Source organism: Rattus rattus, chromosome 1, assembly GCF_011064425.1.
Source record: "Rattus rattus isolate New Zealand chromosome 1, Rrattus_CSIRO_v1, whole genome shotgun sequence".
NCBI lineage: Eukaryota > Metazoa > Chordata > Mammalia > Rodentia > Muridae > Rattus > Rattus rattus.
Window position 1 is genome coordinate 147,555,761 of NC_046154.1, and position 20,057 is coordinate 147,575,817.

At 44.2% G+C, this 20,057-nt stretch overlaps 1 protein-coding gene across 1 annotated transcript in view; it reads right to left on the reverse strand.

Moving 5' to 3' along the window:
* Slco5a1 (solute carrier organic anion transporter family member 5A1) overlaps positions 1-20,057 on the reverse strand; it is a 120,881-nt gene that overhangs the window by 40,453 nt on the left and 60,371 nt on the right. The window contains 1 exon segment of the mRNA XM_032906758.1: positions 10,337-10,501. Coding sequence (XP_032762649.1) covers positions 10,337-10,501 — 165 coding nt within the window.

Sequence of the window (20,057 nt, forward strand, 5' to 3'; positions counted from 1 at the left end):
TATCCAGTACCAAATGACTAGGCCTACGAACATGCATATGAGTGACATTATACCGAATGATCATTTATTCTTAGGAATATTATATATTCCTAGTGAAAAAAGAGGCCATGAGTTTGAAAGAGAGCAAGGAGAGGAACCTTGGGAGTCCAAAAGCTTCTTCTGGTTTTACTTGCTTATTATACTGAGAGTTGGCACTCAACCTGCTACATACATGTGCACACGTGGGTGTCAGTACACACTTGGGCAAAGTGAATGTGTCAAATTCATTAGGGAATGTGATTTCCACTATGGAAGAAAGACAGTGCAATGTAATACTGTATTAATTAAAACAGTTATTATTAGTTAGCTGTATATATATATATACATATATATATAATATACGATAGTGTACTGTCTCACTGCTATGTTGAATAACTGATGATATCAACTTAAGGAAGAGGTTATTCTGGGTCATAATCTGAGAGTACAGAAGTCACATGGCAGGTGCTCGAGGCTACATTATTTCTACAACCGAGAGATGAAGGCTCACGGGTGGCTTACTTTCTCATTTTGTTGGTCCAGGATTGCAGGCCAAGGAATGGTGCTACCCAAATTAAGGTGGGCACTCCTTCCACAATTAATCTAACTTAGAGAGCCCCTTGCAAGCATGCCCAGAGGTTAATCCTACCTGACTCTAGATTCTCTGAATTGACAGCATTAATCACCACGAATATCAAGGAAATGAGATAATTCACTATCCATAACCTCAAACTAGATAGGCAAATGTCATGGATTTGTTATTGTTTTGAGATAAGGTCTCATATGTCCCAAGCCAACCTTAAACTTCAGATCACTTTGCTTTTGTTGCAAAATCGCAGGCATACTATGGCAAGCATGGGCTGTCACACTCAGTTTATACAATATGGGGACTGAATCCATGAGGAGCACTCTCAAATCTGAGCCACACCATATATATATATATATATATATATATATATATATATATATATATATCACTGTGCCTGTGATTTTGCATATATATATAGGCAACCTCACAGCAATGAGCAGACTTCCTGTTCAGATAGATGGTGGTTTCCAAATACCATGTTCTTTAAGAGGCACTAGCATTCCCTGAAGACATCTAACAGACCCCAGGTTGGGCTGGAAATACACAAAACAAAAGTCATCATTGTAACGCCAGAAACCATGAAGATCACTGGGGTCATGCAAAAGGGACACTCGGCGCCCAAAGATGAGGCGATGGGAGACTCAGAAAGAGGAGCGGCTGCAAGCTGAGCAGAGAGAGCGCATCAAGCATAAAAGCCAAGAGCTTCCATAGCAGTACCGTTTTAACTTCCCGGTCAGTGTGTGAATTTGCTAGCATGTACGCTTTGATTCCAAGATCTAGTAATGAAGGGAGAGGAGTGTATACACAGACCGACAATTAATTAATTAATTGGTAATTTGATAGCCTGACCACCCAGAGACTACAGCAGGTGACCTGAGGAGGAGCCATCAAAGAGACACACGGAGAGAACCATAACCCACTGTAAGCAGGTGCGTCTGTCCACAGACCCCTTGTCTCCCACCACCAACGGCATCTGCTGCTCTACTCTAACAGTCAAGTTTGTTTGTTTGTTTTTTAAGCTGGGAGGATGGCTCAGTGGTTTAAAGCACCAGCTGCTCTCCCGGAGAACCTGGTTGAGTTCCCAGCACTCATTGGCTGGTTCACAATCATGTCTAACACCAGTTTCAGAGGATGGCACATGTCTGGCATCCATGGGCACCAGGTACACGTGGTGCATAGACACACATGCAGGCAAAGCACCCATACACATAAAACAAAATTTAAAAACTTATCTTCAGGCATGCCCGGAGACCTAGATCCTTCCCAGGCACACACGTGAGGATTAAAGCACTCCCTTTTTACAGTTTAATTTGCAAGCGCTGCTTTCCTACTTGGCTGGGGATGTGGTTTTTTAAAACATCTACTAGAGCCAGCGCTGTGTCACTGAGGAGGTGAGGCAAGAGGATTGCCAGCAGCTTGAGACCCGCTTGGGCCATGAAAGGGCCAAGGGTTACACGGTGATACTCGGTCTCGAAAACTTTGAATTCACTACATATAGAAGTACAACCGTTTGAAGTTAGCAAACCCGAAAACACCTTCTCCTGGGAATTTAAATATAACAAAAGTGACAGACTAGAAATAGAAGACAAAGCAAGTTTTCCTGAGAGTGTACTATACGCCAACTGTGTCAGGATGAGGTCATCTTTTTTGCTTGTTTATAGAAACCCTGGGGAACGGAACTCACAGTTTTACAATTGGAGGGTTTATCAGCATCCGGAAGGGTCTGTCTACGGATGGCACAGGACTGCCCTTGACAAACAAAAGCTGGTCACAGTCACAGTGTGCAGGTATTGGCATTGCCATCAGGCCAGAGTGATGAATCAGATAATAAACCCACTTGTGTGGTAGCAATAGACTGTTCTGAGAAATGGGTGGGCGGGTGTCTAAATAGTACACAAATTATTAACCTGGCGGCCTTAGAAAATTTATCGCATCTACATTTTTACAGCAGAAAGAATTAAAGAGACCGTTCCAGCTCGCGCCGTTGTCTTCTATGTTACAAAATAAACCCTGAGGTAGAGGTCTCCTAGTCCGAGCAGATCAACGCGTCTGCAGTGGTTTGGATCTCGAATATTACCTGGATTTTCACAGGTTGAAGGTGCAGTTCCTAGTTTGTGGTACTGGCGGGAGGTGGAGGAATATTTAAGACACAAAGCCTGGTATTAAGCTGGGAACAGTGTGTCCCTTAGGGGACCTTGGGGCCCGATTCTGCTCCTGTTTTTCTGTTTGCTGCCTGGCCTTCATAGGCAAGCACAGTTAGCTCACCACATGTGTACTGCCTCACCACACATAAGCCATGAGCCCACCAGAGCTGAGACCTTTGAAAGCAGGAGCCTGGACAAACCCTTCCTCCTTAAAAGGCAATCAGTTCTCTCCAGGATTTCCAGAGACACGACACTGCCTCCCCCGGGCCGGCTGCACGGTCATGCAGCCGATGAATGCTACCTGTGCTAGTTTGCCAGCACTCCATACGGGCACCTCCTAAGATGCACGGACAGCCCTGTTGTTGAGGCTTAATGTATAGAAGGGATTTAGGGGAGCAACAAGATATAGAAAAAGTAAAATATTTCACCACTTAACAAGTATTTTAAAAATATAAAATATTTCAGTCAGGACACCTCTTTTTGGACACGGTGGTTGCCAGATGTTGCATGCAGGACAGCAATGGTGCTTCAAGTGGGGACAGTTGAGACAGTGGGGACAGTGGGGACAGTTCAAGTGGGGCCAGTTGGGACAGTGGGGACAGTGGGGACAGTGGGGACAGTTCAAGTGGGGACAGTTGGGAACAGTCTTTTACTAGGCAGTAGGAGAGGCTGCCGGGCACACATAGATTATAGCTGTCACCATTCTTTCCTCCACTCAACATGACCATGTCTGCATGCCACTTCGGCCTCCTCGGTCATGTTTAGCAAACAACATATATTGAGCTGTCATCATCTGTGCACCAGCTAAGTACCTGTCACGTGATCTGCCGTGTAGTAAGCAAGCCTTCCCTCATTTAAGGAGAAAGTAAAGAAAATGAATATCCTAGTATTTCCCACTATAATCTTTTACAAAAGCCCTCCTGATGCCTGTGAGACGGCTCAGCAGGTAAACGTGCTTCCCACACATGCCTAATTCAGGATGGACCTGAGTTTGACCCCTGAGATTCTCATGAAGATGGAAGGAAAGAACCAGCTCTAAAGCGTTGTTCTCTAACCTCCACACATGTGGATCATGACATTCGTGCTTCCATAATCACACATGCACAGAGACACACACACATTAGTGCATGCATGCACACCCACAGACATATACATACTCCCCCACACATAGACACATATACACACACAGACACACGTGCATCCACACACACATCCACACACATATATACATGTATACAATTACATTCACAGAACACAGGGACACATGCGTGCATGCATATACATACATGCATACAATCACATACACAGGCACACACAGAGACACAAACACAAATATACATACAAACACACAGAGAGACACATGTGTGCATGCATACACACACACACACAAATATACAGACACACAGACACACAAATACACATACATACACACCAAACACACATGCACACAATTACAGAGATACACACACACAAACACATGCACATATGCATACACACACATACACACAAGAACAATAATATTTAAATTTATAAAGCTTTCTTGAGCATTAAAGATGAGTTTATCTCGGTGTCATGAATGTCTCATAACTGTCGTTTATACCGGCAGCACACACTCCTCACAACAGGACTAGAGTGGCATTAGCGATCAGACGTGAGTGGCTGCTACAGGATGCAGGTTTGTGAGCACTGTCCCCTTTTCTCTCTCTTGGCATGCAGCGCTCTCTCTGGCATGCAGCGCTCTCTCTGTGGTGCCAGCAAAGATCTCCGAGTCAACGCCGTTGCTTAGCCTTGGAAATGAGAAGGCGTCTGGAGCCATCCGCATCGATGTCAGAAAGAAAATATATGCCAATGTTTATAAAAATTGCAACAAAACTGAATTTTCAGCTGTCTTTATAACATGAAAGAACTGGTTTTAGAGAGGCTACAAATGCGCACAGAAACGTGACACGAGTCCGTGCAGGTGCATGCTGCCCTGCATCTAAGATGCATAGCAAAGTTAAAAAAAAGAAAAAAACAAACAAACAAACAAAACCATCGGCACCTAGTCCTTTTCCCACAGAAGAGAATTTGATTAATCTAGACTGGAGAGACAAAACAATTTCCATGGCTGTTGTAACAAGCCTTTGTGTCTTAACTGTTTGTCACTATTTGCACCTAAGGGTAGGATCCCCGGTGACACAGAAAGGTCACAGAGCTTTGAAGACAAATGCCACTGACCCAGTTCAGCAGCACAGGCTCCTGCAGAAGGGGACAGGTGTAGGGCACCATCAGGACATGTCAGACTAGTGAAGAACCGAGTGGTCAGAATGGAGGACAGTCGCACGTGCCTCTCCACTGCTTCAGTTAACACAGCGGATGATAATCACAGTCTCCGAGAAACACACAGCTCTCACATCTACTCCCCTTTAAGCGAGCTAGTTAAACCTCCCGGATGCTCTTTCCTTCGTTGGAAAAATGGCCATAGTTAACAGTGCCCTCAGCACAGGCTTCGATCACATGGATTAAACAACGCTGTCCACTGAAAATGCTTAGCACTTTGTACACAGCAGGTGCCACGTGTGGGTCATGAGAGTAGAGGGGGGCATAACAGAGAAGGAAGAGCTCTCAGGGCAGGGGCAGGAAGTGGCGGATGCGTGTGATGTGGAAACAGAAGGGGAGAGACTATTAAAAGGTCATAGCGTCCAACTGGTGATTCTTCCCCTCAAAATATCAACCTCACCATATTTTATTTAAGTAATGTGACACTGGCTGGGTTAGCAAAGAGGCTGAGTACCTAGGAAGCAGGCCCTGGGGCATCATCCTGCATCTGGACAGAGGCCCACAGGAGAGACCGCTGTCCCTGATGATGACATCCTCACCAGGGACTGACGTCATCACCTCTGCCAGAGTGACCATAGTGAACTTAAGTACTGCTGACGCTCCCTGAGAAAAAGGTCAGGCCCCATGCCTATGTGCCTGGCTGGCTGGCTCCTCTGTTTCCAACCTTCCCTGGAACTACTCTCCTTTCCTCCTCGTTTTTTTCCTACTAGAACCAGCCTTATCTCATTCCTCCCACCCCTCATTCCTCCCAACCGCCCCCAGCCTTATCTCATCCCTCCCCAACCCCCTCCAGCCTTATCTCATCCCTCCCAACCCCCCTCCAGCCTTATCTCATCCCTCCCCAATCCCCTCCAGCCTTATCTCACCCCTCCCAACCCCCCTCCAGCCTTATCTCATCCCCCAATCCCCTCCAGCCTTATCTCATCCCTCCCCAACCCCCTCCAGTCTTATCTCATCCCTCCCCAACCCCCCTCAGCCTTATCTCATCCCTCCCCAACCCCCCCTCCAGTCTTATCTCATCCCTCCCCACCCACTCCAGCCTTATCTCATCCCCCAACCCCTCAACCTTATCTCATCCCTCCCCACCCCCTCCAGTCTTATCTCATCCCTTCCCACCCCCCTCCAGTTTTATCTCAGCCTCTCCCAATCCCCTCCAGCCTTATCTCATCCCTCCCCAAACCCCCCTCCAGCCTTATCTCATCCCTCCCTAACCCCTCCAGCCTTATCTCATCCCTCCCCAACCCCTCCAGCCTTATCTCATCCCTCCCCAACCCCCTCCAGCCTTATCTCATGCTTCCCCAACCCCTCCAGTCTTATCTCATGCCTCCCCACCCCCTCCAGCCTTATCTCATCCCCTCCCTACCCCCTCCAGCCTTATCTCATCCCTCCCCAACCCCCTCCAGCCTTATCTCATGCTTCCCCAACCCCTCCAGCCTTATCTCATGCCTCCCCAACCCCTCCAGCCTTATCTCATCCCTCCCCAACCCCCTCCAGCCTTATCTCATCCCTCCCCAACCCCTCCAGTCTTATCTCATCCCCCTCCCAACACCCCTCCAGCCTTATCTCATCCCTCCCCACCCCCCTCCAGCCTTATCTCATCCCTCCCCACCCCCTCCAGCCTTATCTCATCCCTCCCCAACCCCCAGCCTTATCTCATCCCCTCCCAACCCCCCTCCAGCCTTATCTCACCCCCTTCCAACCCCCCCAGCCTGCCTTGCTCACTTTACTCCTCTGACTCCACATAGACAACTTTGACTGTTAGATAAATGATGATAATAAATAAATTAGATGGATAGAAAGATAGAGGATACATGATAAAAATAGATGCTAGATTGATAGGTAGATACATACATACACACATAACGCATACATACATGCATGCATACATACATACATGCATACATACATACATAGCCTAATTGTATTTTGCCATGAAAACAACTCGAGCACCATTATCTTGCCAACCAAAATAATCTCTGGAGCCAAAATCTTTTATCGAAGCAGCCTGTGGAGGTTGAGTGGGGTGTCTGCTTTTAATTCTTTAATTTTAATCAACAAAAATTATATATGGGGTACAATGTAATATGCCCAAATATATGTTATGTACATTTATTAAGTGAAATATAATACCCATCACCCCACAGTGTTCTTTCTGTAGTATGAACATAGAAAGTTTACTTTGAGCAAGGGGATGCCCTGTTTAGGTCTTTATGTTTCTGTGTCCTGTCCAAGGCAGAAAGCCCTGTCCAAAGCTGACATAGAGGGACAATATAAATGAGTCAGTATTCACAGACTTGTCTCCAGGACCTGTCTGGGGCATTTTTCAACCCTATGACACATCACAAGAAATCGTGTTGAGATAGTTATCCAATATTTTCAAAAATAAGTGTTAAATCTGGGGTGTAGCTCAGTGGTGGAGGACATTTCGCCACACGTGATGCCCTGGGTCCAATCAATCAACTATGAAAGCATAACTTAATTTTGAAAAATTTGTTAGTTAAGAAGTTAACACTCGAACTGGAGAGATGGTTTAGAGCATGGTCTACTCTTCCAGAGGTCCTGAGTTCAATTCCCAGCTACCACGTGGTGGCTCACAACCATCTGTAATGGGATCTGATGCCCTCTTCCAGTGTTCATGAAAACAGCTACAGTGTACATCCATATACATAAAATAAATAAATACATTTTAAAAAAAGAAGTTAACACTAAGGCTAGGGAGGTGGCTTACATATTAAGAGCACTGGCTGCTCTCCCAGAGGTCCTGAGTTCAATTCCCAGCAACCACATGGTGGCTCACAACCATCTGTAATGGGATCTGGTGCCCTCTTCTGGCCTGAAGGCATACATGAAGGCAGTACACTGCAGACATGATAAATAAGTCTCAAAAAGAGAAAAAGAAGAAAAGAAACAGAAAAGAAAAGAAAGAAAAAAGAAATTAACACTTGTAAAACAATTTTTTTTCCAGGAAAATTTCATGATTTTTCCATTTCACTTTACATTTATAGGAAGGGCTTCAGAGAGCAACAACAACGAGGAATCCTCAATCTTCCAAAAAATTAAAGTCTGTGTCCACAGGGTAAGAGGAAAGTGATCCTTAGCAAGGCAAAGGCCTGAGAAGAGCTTTAGAGAAACACTCTGCTTTTCAATCTCACTGTGACTTAGTAAAGTACCTCTGCTCTCGGCCAACCGGAGTATTTCTGGAATGTGCTTCTGGTCTATGAGTCAAATGAAGATGATCAAGAGAAAGTACCTTCTCTTTCCAAAGCCACGGGGAAGCATGGGAGACTGTGAACACTGTGAAACGCACAAGCTGTATTTTAAAACAGATGAGAAAGGGCAGACGCTGGTGGGCGCTGTGACCAGAATGGAGCTGCACTTGGTCACGTGGCTTCCCTCGTCCTGGAGTTGTGTCATGGAGGAGGTATAAACAGCCTCTGTGAGCTGGCCTCATTTAGACAAGTGTCTCAACCCTGCTGCTGGGGGCTCCATACCCAACCCTCTAGACCACACTGTAACTTTTCTCCTCCATTTTACCTCACAGAACTGTCTAGCTAGCCTCTTCTCCACCCTCACTGAAGAGATGGCCCCATCGGTCCAAATTCAATTCTCTACAGCTGCAGACTGCCCTGGAGCCCTGGTGTGAAAACCGTACACAGGAGGGCCACGGGATGACCCAGACAGCTCTGCCCTTTCCAGTGTGCCTGAAATACAGACACACATGACGGAATCCCCACATTTTATGAAAGAAAAAAACAGAAAGACAAGTTTCTGTGAGATGTAACAGCTCCCATACATATACATAATCTCTACACATAGAGGCCGAGGCAGGAGGATCACGAGTTGCAGGCTATCCTGGGCTGTGTAGTGAGATCAGTTCCAGAATAAGTGGAGTGAAATGCTGACACGTACACAAACAATAAATACATAAACAACAACGGTGTCCTATCACAATGAGTGATAAACAGGGTTGAGTTTCGTAGTCAAATCAACTTGGAGATAAAGCCCTGAGTCTTCCTCTGGGGGTTTTAGAGCTGACCTAGTTGAGGAAGGAGGGCTGTGGTAACCAGGCCCACAGCACTTTGCTCAACACGGCAAGCGCCAGATTCGCTTGGCTATGAACCTCCTTCCTAGTCACACCTCTCTACATTGAAACTTAGTCTGGGCGATGCGTGCAGTGTTCTTCAGCTTCGAATCCAGTCCCAGAAGCTCTTGGTTCCGTGAATCACTGGTCAACAAAGTAAGAATTAAACCAGAAACAGGGGCCTTTGATTTCTGTTAGCCAAGCTGAAACACGATCTGGGGATGTCACATCGAGAGAGGGAAGCACTTTCAAAAGCAAGAAGAACAAAACAGATGTTAACTCGCAAGTTACAGCAGCCACAGCCAAACAGCATTTATTAAACAGCTTATAACCAGGAGCACAGGACCAATTTGGATGCCTTTCTACACCCTTCTCTTCTTACAGGATTTATTTTTTTCTGTTTATTTTTAGATAATTCAAGCATGCAGGGTTTAAGTGCAGGAGTAGGAAACCAAGCTATATGAAAACTTACTACTTATTCAAAACTTACTATTATTCAAAAATATTTAATCATCCGCTATTGATAAATTAAGCTCTCTGTGGATGGAGTCCTTGGCCATTTCTATCACCACTAAGGGAGTAGTCGTGATATTACACAACATTGCAATTCTCCCAGAATGGAGAATTGGTTTTCCCACATTACTAAGTATCATATTTACTATCAAATAAGGTTTGAGCATGAAGTTTTCTACAAGTACACACATCAAAGACTTCTAAAAAGTCAGCTTGACTGGACACAAAACAACTGAAATAAAGTTCACAAGGCATCTCCTTAAATGTCATACATCTTCAGGAACTCAACTGAAATCTACTCAGGTTTACAGGTGGAAACCCTGAAACCATGAGACTGCTCCGGATTTTGAATCACCAACTTACTCACTTAGCACTTTAAGATGCTAATCCACAAGCAGACCAATCCAGATCTAAATCTGAACCTCACCACTTATTCCATTCTGTGTAACCAAGACCCACAAAACCCCATAAACATCCAATATTCTCCCTTTTCCAAACATAGATAACGGATATATCAGATGAATACGATCAGAATCAAGGAAAGCACATCCCATCACAAGCTCCGTAGAGGGCAGCAGGAGCTGGCAGCGCACGCTAGACCATCACCACTCCCTCCATGACCTAGGGACACAACGGCCATGCTTACGAGCAGCCCTAGCGGCAGTGCCTTACCAGTGTAGATGCTGGCATTGGAAGCTGGGATACCAAACTGTGACTCGATGAACTTGGGGATGAAGGTAATGAAAGCGGTGACAATGGCACTCTCGGCTGTGTATGACAGACTCACAAAAAGGAATGTCATGTTGCTTAAGATCCTGACAGCTGCTCTTGGTAGGTCTACAAAATGACAGAAGTGATACATGAGTGTTACAAACGAGAGATGGAAAACAAAAGAAAACTGAGGCTCTTAGTGCTTTAATGAACTGAAAATAGTTCTCTGGTGACCTCTGCAACAAAGTAAAAACAGAAAGCGATGATGACTGGGTTTGGCTTTGGTTGGGTTTGTTTTTTGTGGGAGTGGAGCGGCTTGAGACATGGTTTCTCTGTGTAACCTTGGCCATCCAGGAATTCACTCTGTAGACCAGGCTGGCCTCAAACTCAGACATCCACCACGTTTGCCTGCCAAGTGTTGGGACTAAAGGTGTGCACCCCGCCACCCCACTTCTGATGATGCCTAAAATTATCCTGGTTCTTCTAACTCCAAACCAAATGTTGAAGGTAATAGCATCTAAAAGCATACTCAGATACAAACATCTTCATAAACATTATTCAGCATATGATTCCTATATTTTAAAAAAGTTTCAATTAATTATTCGCTTTTTTCATTAACTAAAACACATTTTTGTTAAGACCCCAAAGTTTCTTTACTATACAAAGTAATTGTGAGTTAGTCCTACATTATAGTTTCCAATTCTCCCAGCTACCTCTTTCCAGAAAAGAGACATTTTTCTTTTTTAAAATTCAATTTATTATTTATGTTTGTGTGTGTGTGTTTGTATGTGTGTGTGTGTGTGTGTGTGTGTGTGTGTGTGTGTGTGTGTAGCGAGAGAGTTTTTAAGGTATGCATAGGTGTGTATCTAGGTGCTCTAGGAATCCAGAAAAGTACAATAGATGCCCTGGAGCTGAAGTCACTAGGGTTGGGAATCACTCAAAATGAAAGCAGGGGACTGAACTTGGGTCCTCATCTCTTAAGCCCACAATGCATTTCAGAGTTGGCACGTCTTTGATCCCACACTGCAGATGTCCAAAGCAGACAGGTAGATGATGTTGGGCATCTGGTCTTTGAGCCTTGCTTATGAAACGAAATATTCATAGTTAAAGGTGTGGCAAGGCATGAGAACACCAGGTCAGGCACCCCCAAGTACCTTGGATTGAAGAACTAAAGGCCATGAGGGAATGAGAGCCCAGAGATGAGATTCAGCACCCACTAGGCAGCCTCTCAAGAAAAATCTCATTCGTAGGTCTAGGTATTTACTTAACAGAATGTGCTACACATATGACATCATTTATAATACTAAAATGTGGGATATCTAAATAACCATCAATGGGAAATGCTCAAACAAATTATGGTATAGCCATATAATTGAATATGAGGTGATCATTAAAAATGAAACAGCTATATATGCTAGCACAAAAGAATTGTGAAAAAAAGGTATTATATTGATAAGTAAAGCAAGCTACACTAACTATGTGCATATGGTCATATTTAAGTAAAAATTAAACAAGCCAAAAGAATGCATCTGTAGATCAAATGAGAACGTCTTAAAACATTAATACCAAATTCTTAAGGGCTTAAGTTGTGGAACCCTGATGAAGGCTGCGAGGAGAATAAAAGAACATTCGTGTCTTACAAACTTCTGTATTTCTCATTTTTACAGAATGAATGATACACATTTGAATAACTGTTGTATCTCCATGGAAAATATAATCTTGGAAAACACTTATCTCTTTTATTACAACATAATAAGGTCACTCCGTTAGGATTGGTCAGCTTTTATTGACACTCTAATTCATAGCCTCCCACTCACCACAATCTGAAACTTCAGAAGTAGAAAGCATTAGCAAACATCATTTCAAAATGTAGTTAAATGGAATGTCTAGGTCTTAGCTAAGTTTATGAGCTTTGAGACTTTAGGGGGAAAATTAAAATGCACACTTGACCTTTAACATAAACACACCAAAGAAAAACAACTAAACCTTTCACAAGTCTTCCCTATAAACCTTAAAACATCATATTGTAAGTTGGTACGTTAAGATTACTAGCACTCAAAGATTCTAGTTCAGTTTAGCTGGCATGTTAAAAGGAAATACTGAATCTAAACCATTTAGGAGGGAGGTTTAAAACACAGGTTGATAATATTTGTATCACAAGGATAGTTTAAGTCATATTTGTGATCTCAAATTTGTTTTTATCTTATATGTTTGTTTTTGATTGTGTGTATTGTGTATGTCTTTGTGTGAGTTTATGCTCATGAGTGCAGGTGCCCTTGGAGACCAGCAGTAGGAAGATCCCTGGACCTGGAGCTATAGGCGCGTGTTTTCACAGGGGCTGGGAACCGAATGTTAGTCCTCCGCGTGAGCTGTGTACGTTTGCAACTCACTGAGCCATCTTTCCACCTTTAGATGCTTGCAACCCACTGAGCCATGTCTGCATCTAAATGTCTTTTAGAAACATTTGGTTTGAAAAATGGTCCTTTAGCTTCAAGGGTAAAAAGAAAGAAAAAATTATATATATATATATATATATATATATATATATACACACACACACACATATATACACATATATATATATGAACATTCTCTCATATCATTAAAAATTTACTGGATAAATAAATAAAACCAAAGTTGGTTGTTACTTAAGAAGAACTGACAAAGTTTAGACTTCCAATACGTAAGTCTTCCTTTCACCCTCCATATCCACTGACTGGGGCTTAGTGTTTTGCCCAAATGCCCTGAAGGAGCCAGAAGATTTAGGGCTATTCTTGGGCTGGTACCACTGAGTATTTTTTACATATAGAAACTGAGCTAATGCTTACATTAAGAAGGATGGAAATCAGAACACTAACTGCCGGAAAGGAAGTTAGAAGTGTAGAAAGAAGAAACAGATAAGTACTAGATTAGAACTAAGGTACTCATATGAACCAATTAGATGAGCAGATATATACAAAAATGAGAGATACATTAGATGATAATAGACGGATGGTGAATAGATATGATAGATAAATGATTGATCAATTGATTGATTGATTGACAGGCAGATATGGTAGAACAGATTGATTGATAGGTGATTTATAACAGATAAATAAAAGATATAATAGGTTGACTGACAGGTCTCAGACAGATGCACACACACAGGTGCATGCACATGTTTGGATGTAGCCATGTTAATTTGCAACATTGTTGCACACAAGACTGACATGAGGATACTGCTGTAGGAATGGGTCCACCCATCACACAGTTCTTGGTATCTAAAAGTCATTTTCTACTATAAGGAACAGAGAAATGTCTGACTTCAGAGTTGAGAGTCAGAGTATACAAAATATAATCAGAAAATACTGGCAAAGAGTGAGAAATCACTTCAATGGACCGGGATTTTCTGAGCTCAATGGATGCCAAAAGAATTTTGTGAAAATCCAACAAGAACAATGTGCATCCAATCCTCATTTGTGGATTGTACTGGCTGATTCAGCTTTTTTCGAAAATTTACTTGTAAGCCTGAAATTAACACGTGACGCACTTTCACAACCACACTCAAAGCCGCAAGTTGTCCACACTCCCCTTTCCTGGCAGAAGAAGAAAACATGTCCGCTCTGAAGTAGTAAGGGTGGGTCTTTGTCACAATAGTTTGTCACAGTTTTCTCATTATGTGTTTTGTTGGTGATCTTGCTTATTTAAAATATCCCTGATATCAGGCAAAATGAAGCCATTATGTAACCTATAAAACGAGTACCCAGGAGGCTAAGATACAGGAACCATTAGTTGAGGGTCAACCTTGTCTGTACAACAAAGCTTTACCTCCAAAGCATAAAGGGTCAAATAAGAAGCTGCCAAGGGGGTCTCCCATAGTTCCCTAACTGCATGTGGCTGGGATGAATGAGCACAGGAGAAAATGCATACAGCCATGATGCTTCCCCCACACATGAGTTACAGGCCTTTGGCATGATGTCCAAGTTAATGAGTCAACAGCAACCGGTATGTGCAGACATTCAAACATGAAGTCACACACAGACGAGCTGCTGACCACATTGGGACAAAACCAACCCCATGGATCTTGTAGAAACTATTTCCATGTTTGCTCGAGTTACATTGTAATGTCACAAAGCATGATGACTATGAAGAATGGGAGTTCACTGATCTTATGTGGCCTCAAAAGATTCCCCTATGAGGCATTCATAAATTGTGTACTGATTTATCGTACTCTACTAACTTTTGCATGGAGAAACCTAGCAAATGCAACCTTATCCAGAGAGCAAAGGGTTAATTAACCAGATTAATGGGCAAATTAATACTATGTGCCCAGTTAGGGTATACTTAGCATAACATGGTTTTTGTGCTAAGCCTTTAAAAGTACATAAATGAGAAGACAACATCGAACCCCAACTAAGGAATATCCTACAAAGATAACAGCCTATGCTTTTGAGAAAAGGTTACGATCGTAAAGAACAGAAAGATGAGAATCTGACCAAGACAGAAGGAGACCCAAAAACTAACCAACATAAGCCAAGAGACGCCCTCTCCATTACAAAGAAGTCATGTGGGAAGAAGTGTGCAATGTGAAGTATCCAAACTCAAGAGAACGTAACGTAAGGTGAATGACACTCAGAAAACACCTGTTGCCGGGCCTGGGGTGTACACCTTCAATCCCAGCACTCAGGGGACAGAGCGGATCTGTGTGAATTCAGGATCAGCCTGGTCTACATGCTGAGTTCCAAGTCAGCCAGGGATGTATAGTGAGATGTTGGTTTGGTTTGGTTTGGTTTAAAAAAAAAAAAAGGAAGAAGGAAAGAAGGAAGGAAGGAAGGACAAAGAAAGGAAGGAAAAGAAAGAAAGAGAGAGAGAGAGAGAGAGAGAGAGAGAGAGAGAGAGAAGGAAGGAAAGAAAAGAAAACACGTGTAAAAGACCTGTTAATAGTGTTGGCAGATCCTTTGCTTCAGACCATGCCAATGGCAGATCTGGTGGCCCTGGACCACACACATCTGGATAAGGAAATCAATGGCATTCAATTCACAAAAGGAATACGCTGCAATGGATCTGTCGGCTGCTTCTCAAAGGCCATGCAACTCTTTAGTCAAAGTTTTAGAAAGTCTGAGCTATGGAATGGTAGTGTTCTTCTGGAAATTGACAAGGGATGTATATTTATGAAAGGCTGATCAGTCTCAGTGCAGGTGGGACCACAGCTGGTTCTGACCAGCCCAAGAACAGGTGGGACCACAGGTGGTTCTGAGCAGTCCCAGGGCAGGTGCAACCACAGCTGGTTCTGAGCAGTCCCAGGGCAGGTGGGACCACAGCTGGTTCTGAGCAGCCCAAGAACAGGTGGGACCACAGCTGGTTCTGAGCAGTCCCAGGGCAGGTAGGTGCGACCACAGCTGGTTCTGAGCAGTCCCAGGGCAGGTAGGACCACAGCTGGTTCTGAGCAGCCCCAGTGTGAGAAGGGCTACAACTGGTTCTGACTAGTCGTGGTGCAGTCAGGACTACTGCTGGTTCTTCTCTGAAGCCTTGTAGACAGCAGATATTGTCATGTTTGTCGTGACCCAACCATTAGACAAGCAAGCTCCAACACATGAATGCTTTAAGTAAGACTGCGGCCTGAAGAAACGGTCAAACTAGCACGTTAGAAAGCAGCAAGCATTAAATTACAGTCGTCCCCAGCAAAGACAAAGGCACAGCCATCTTTTCGAGGGGAAGAGAAGTACCTACTAAGAACTTACTCTCAGTGAGAATTACATGCCGTCAACAGAACTATACGCACATGTCACACTGAAGTCCCTCAGTGTGGCTGCTCCTGCTGAGGCTGCAGCAGGTCCTATCACGCGCCTACAGAGGCACTAAAACGTCCTCAGAATGTATCTGTTCACTGGCAGTCTTTACTACATCACAACAGCAATGGATACCGAAAACCGTATCTGTGTGTGAGAAAACACAATGAATGGCATGGATACTCCATTTCCTTATGGGACCGGCTAAGCTCACAGAGCATGAGACCCAAGGTGAAGGGGTCCATGGTGCAGACGCACGGAGCACACGGAGAGCTAAGGAGGGCTGGTCCATACTCATCCGAGACAGCTCTTTGAAGCTGAAGAAACCCGCCACTCTCTACGCTAGCCTACCAAATTAATTTTAAAAAGTCAGGAAAAAAATAAATGTAAAACAATTCCTAGCAGATTTAGATAAGATTACAAATAAAAAGCCCATTAAGGAATAATTAAGATGCTGTTAAGAGAATACAGTAGGGGCTGGGGATTTAGCTCAGTGGTAGAGCGCTTACCTAGGAAGCACAAGGCCCTGGGTTCGGTCCCCAGCTCGAAAAAAAAAAAAAAAAAAAAAAAAAAAAAGAGAATACAGTATTCACGAACACAGTATTTTGTTGCTACAGCGCATAAATGGGGAGGGGTCTCTGTAAGCTTCAGTTGTAAGTAGCTGAAGAGTAGCTCTTCAAGCAGCAGCGCAAGGAGTTTGATACGCCAGCTCCTATTACCAGACCATACAGGATTTAATTTGACATTTTCCTCAAGATTCCAACTCCTTTGTGTGAATGCAAATCACTTCATGCAACTTTCAGCGTATTTTAACCTTCCATTTACATCCTGATTTTTTTTCTCTTTTAGTTGCAAGAAAATTTCTCCGTGTGTGTGTGTGTGTGTGTGTGTGTGTGTGTTTGTGTGTGTGTGTTTGTGTGTTGTGTGTGTGTGTGTGTGTGTGTGTGTGTGTGTGTGTGTGTGTGTGTGTTGTGTGTGTTTGTGTGTGTTTGTGTGTGTGTGTTTGTGTGTGTGTGTTTGTGTGTGTGTGTGTGTGTGTGTGTGTGTGTGTGTGTGTGTGTGTGTGTGTGTGTGTGTGTGTGTGTGTGTGTGTGTGTTTGTGTGTGTGTGTGTGTGTGTGTGTGTGTGTGTGTGTGTGTGTGTGTGTGTGTGTGTGTGTGTTGTTGTGTGTGTGTGTGTGTGTGTGTGTTTGTGTGTGTGTGTGTGTGTGTGTGTGTGTGTTTCCTCCTGTTGGCATTCAGCTTCCAAGTCGATGTTCCTCTCACATTTTTCTAAAACTAAGTATAACCCATCAATTTTATTTTTTCAGTATCTTTTTAAATTTTCACTTTCCCAAAGAAATCCCAGCGACAGCTCTGATCTAGCTTCTGGCCTTAATTGTATTTCTGCACCTTGGTCAAGCCTTCCTTGCCCAAGGGCTCTGCAAGGTCCGACATTGGCCTCTCTGTCGTCATTCAATATCTCTAAACACTAAAATCAAGTTAGAGCAGCTTTGTTGAGCATTCCTTCATGAAAACTCCTGGGTTCCTCTTTGGAATCGAGTGCTGCACCCATGACCATTTCCCCTGATTTCATTTGGACGTTTGGACAGTGAGCTAAAAGAGAAGGAACAAGGCCTGGCATTGCTGTAATTCTAAATCCATGGGTGAGTCAAAAACATGGTAGAGACACCAACCAGCATGACACCTTGCACTATGAGACAAATACTAGCCCTACTTCCTGTGCATTATCCTGGAAACCAATGACCCCAGGGGCTGCCCAAAGATGAGATCCCCACAAAAATATTCTGAAGCCCCGACCTCCCCCAGGCACTGTTCACGGCACCCCCTGCTTCATTGCAGCGACCTTTCAGCCCAGCCGCAGAATCTCTGAGCCACTCAGGCCCAGACACGTGGACAGAAATGGAAATGGCACTACCGAAAGGCATCAGGAAGAATCAGCAGGTCATGCTCCCCTCCCCGTGCACCCCCCTGTAAGGCGTCAGGAAAAATCAGCAGATCATGGCGCTCCCGAAAGGCACCGGTAAGAGTCAGCAGGTCATGGCACGCCCTTGATTGCTTGGATTTAGCACTCGAGTGCATGGCCATCCAACTTTCTGAATGGAGATTCCTCATGCGAGTAACGCCACAGCCAGTTTTCAATGGGTATAAAATGTAGAGCTCTCTCTCATCCCTAGGACTCTCTGTCAGCCCCATTGTTACTTGTTATTGTTACTTGACCATCCCGATGCCCCGATAAAAAAGGGGTAGCCTGCCACAAGAAAACAAAGAAAGGCTCGAGGAAATGAAGGCGAATCAGAAATGAAGAAAACTTACACAGAGCTTGAAAAGCAAGGGAGACAAACATGACCATAGAGTGAGTCTCCTGATCAGCAAGGTAAAAAAGTCCTCCTCTTTCTCCACCATCATCACCACTACCACCACCACCACCATCACCACCACCATCACCATCACCACCACCATCATCACCACCACCACCACCACCACCACCACCACCACCATCACCATCACCACCATCACCACCACCATCACCACCACCACCATCACCACCACCATCACCACCCATCACCTCCAGCAGCATCACCACCTCCACCCTCCACCACCACCATCACCACCACCATCATCACCACCACCACCACCATCACCACTACCATCATCACCACCACCACCACCACCATCACCCACCTACCATCACCATCACCATCACCACCATCACCACCACCATCACCACCACCACCATCACCACCACCATCACCACCATCATCATCATCATCATTATCATCATCATAAACACTCTAATTTCTGTGTAGAAGGCAAAGCCTTTCTCATTATTGTATGCTATAAGAAGCAATGGGTGTTTTGTGTGGTCCCTCAACCCGTAACATCAGTGAGACCTGGATGGTGGCTTGAAATGCTGAGAGCCAGATCCCCTGAAGTAGGAATCCTGGAGCTTCCTAGTGATGCTGATGGAGGATACATTTGAGTCTCATTGCGCTGAAGGAGGCTTAGAAAAAGGGCCTTGGGAAGGCATCCTTGAGCAAGTCCTGGGAACCCAACCACAGCCTTCGATGAAAGGTACAAAACAGAAGACTACAGTGCATCCCAGCGAAGCTCGCACACAAGAGGGCCAAGGCAGTGTGGTTCACAACTACAGCTTTTGGGACCCACATTGCTGAGTCAAAACCTTGTCTTGATATTCTAATGCTTTACTTTCTTGGCAACACTTAGCAAAGGCCACAAACACTGAGGCTGGGTAGTTTTTGGAAATTCCAAGTTGATTCTGTCCTTGTGCCTTTCTCTGCTAATTCCTGGGCCTGTTATCTGAGCGTCAGACCCGAGTACATCTTTGGTGGTCAATCATCACTGCCAGCATGATCGGATTTAGACTTAAACTGAAAGACAAAAGACATATCCCAAGCGTATCGTGATGCTGTTTCCAGAGAGGCTTGGCCGAGTTGAGAAGACCCATCCTGAATGAGATTCACTTCGAAGAGTGTGGATACTTTCAGACCGTAAAATAAACGCTAGGCTGAGCAATCATCCATTAAATATTTACTGAGTTCCACTCGGTGGGGTTAGCTCAGCGATGTACATGATGAGCAGGGTGGGTGAGGGACCCTTACCTCAGTGGGGCTGCACCAGGGAGACAACAAAGATTTAAGGACATTCCAGTCAGCCCTGGATCACCCTGGGCTCTGCATCTGTGATCTCAACCAACCACAGAGCAAAAATAACAGAAAAAAATGCCGTCTGCCCTGAGCATGTGGGGACTTTTCCTGCCATTAATCAAAAACAAAACCATATAGCCTATTCGTCTGGTCTTGATGTTGTAAAGAGTGTAATCAGAAATGTAGACATGACCCAAAGCCTAAAAGAGGGTGTCAAAGGGTATCTGCAAATACTGTGTCTCTTTAT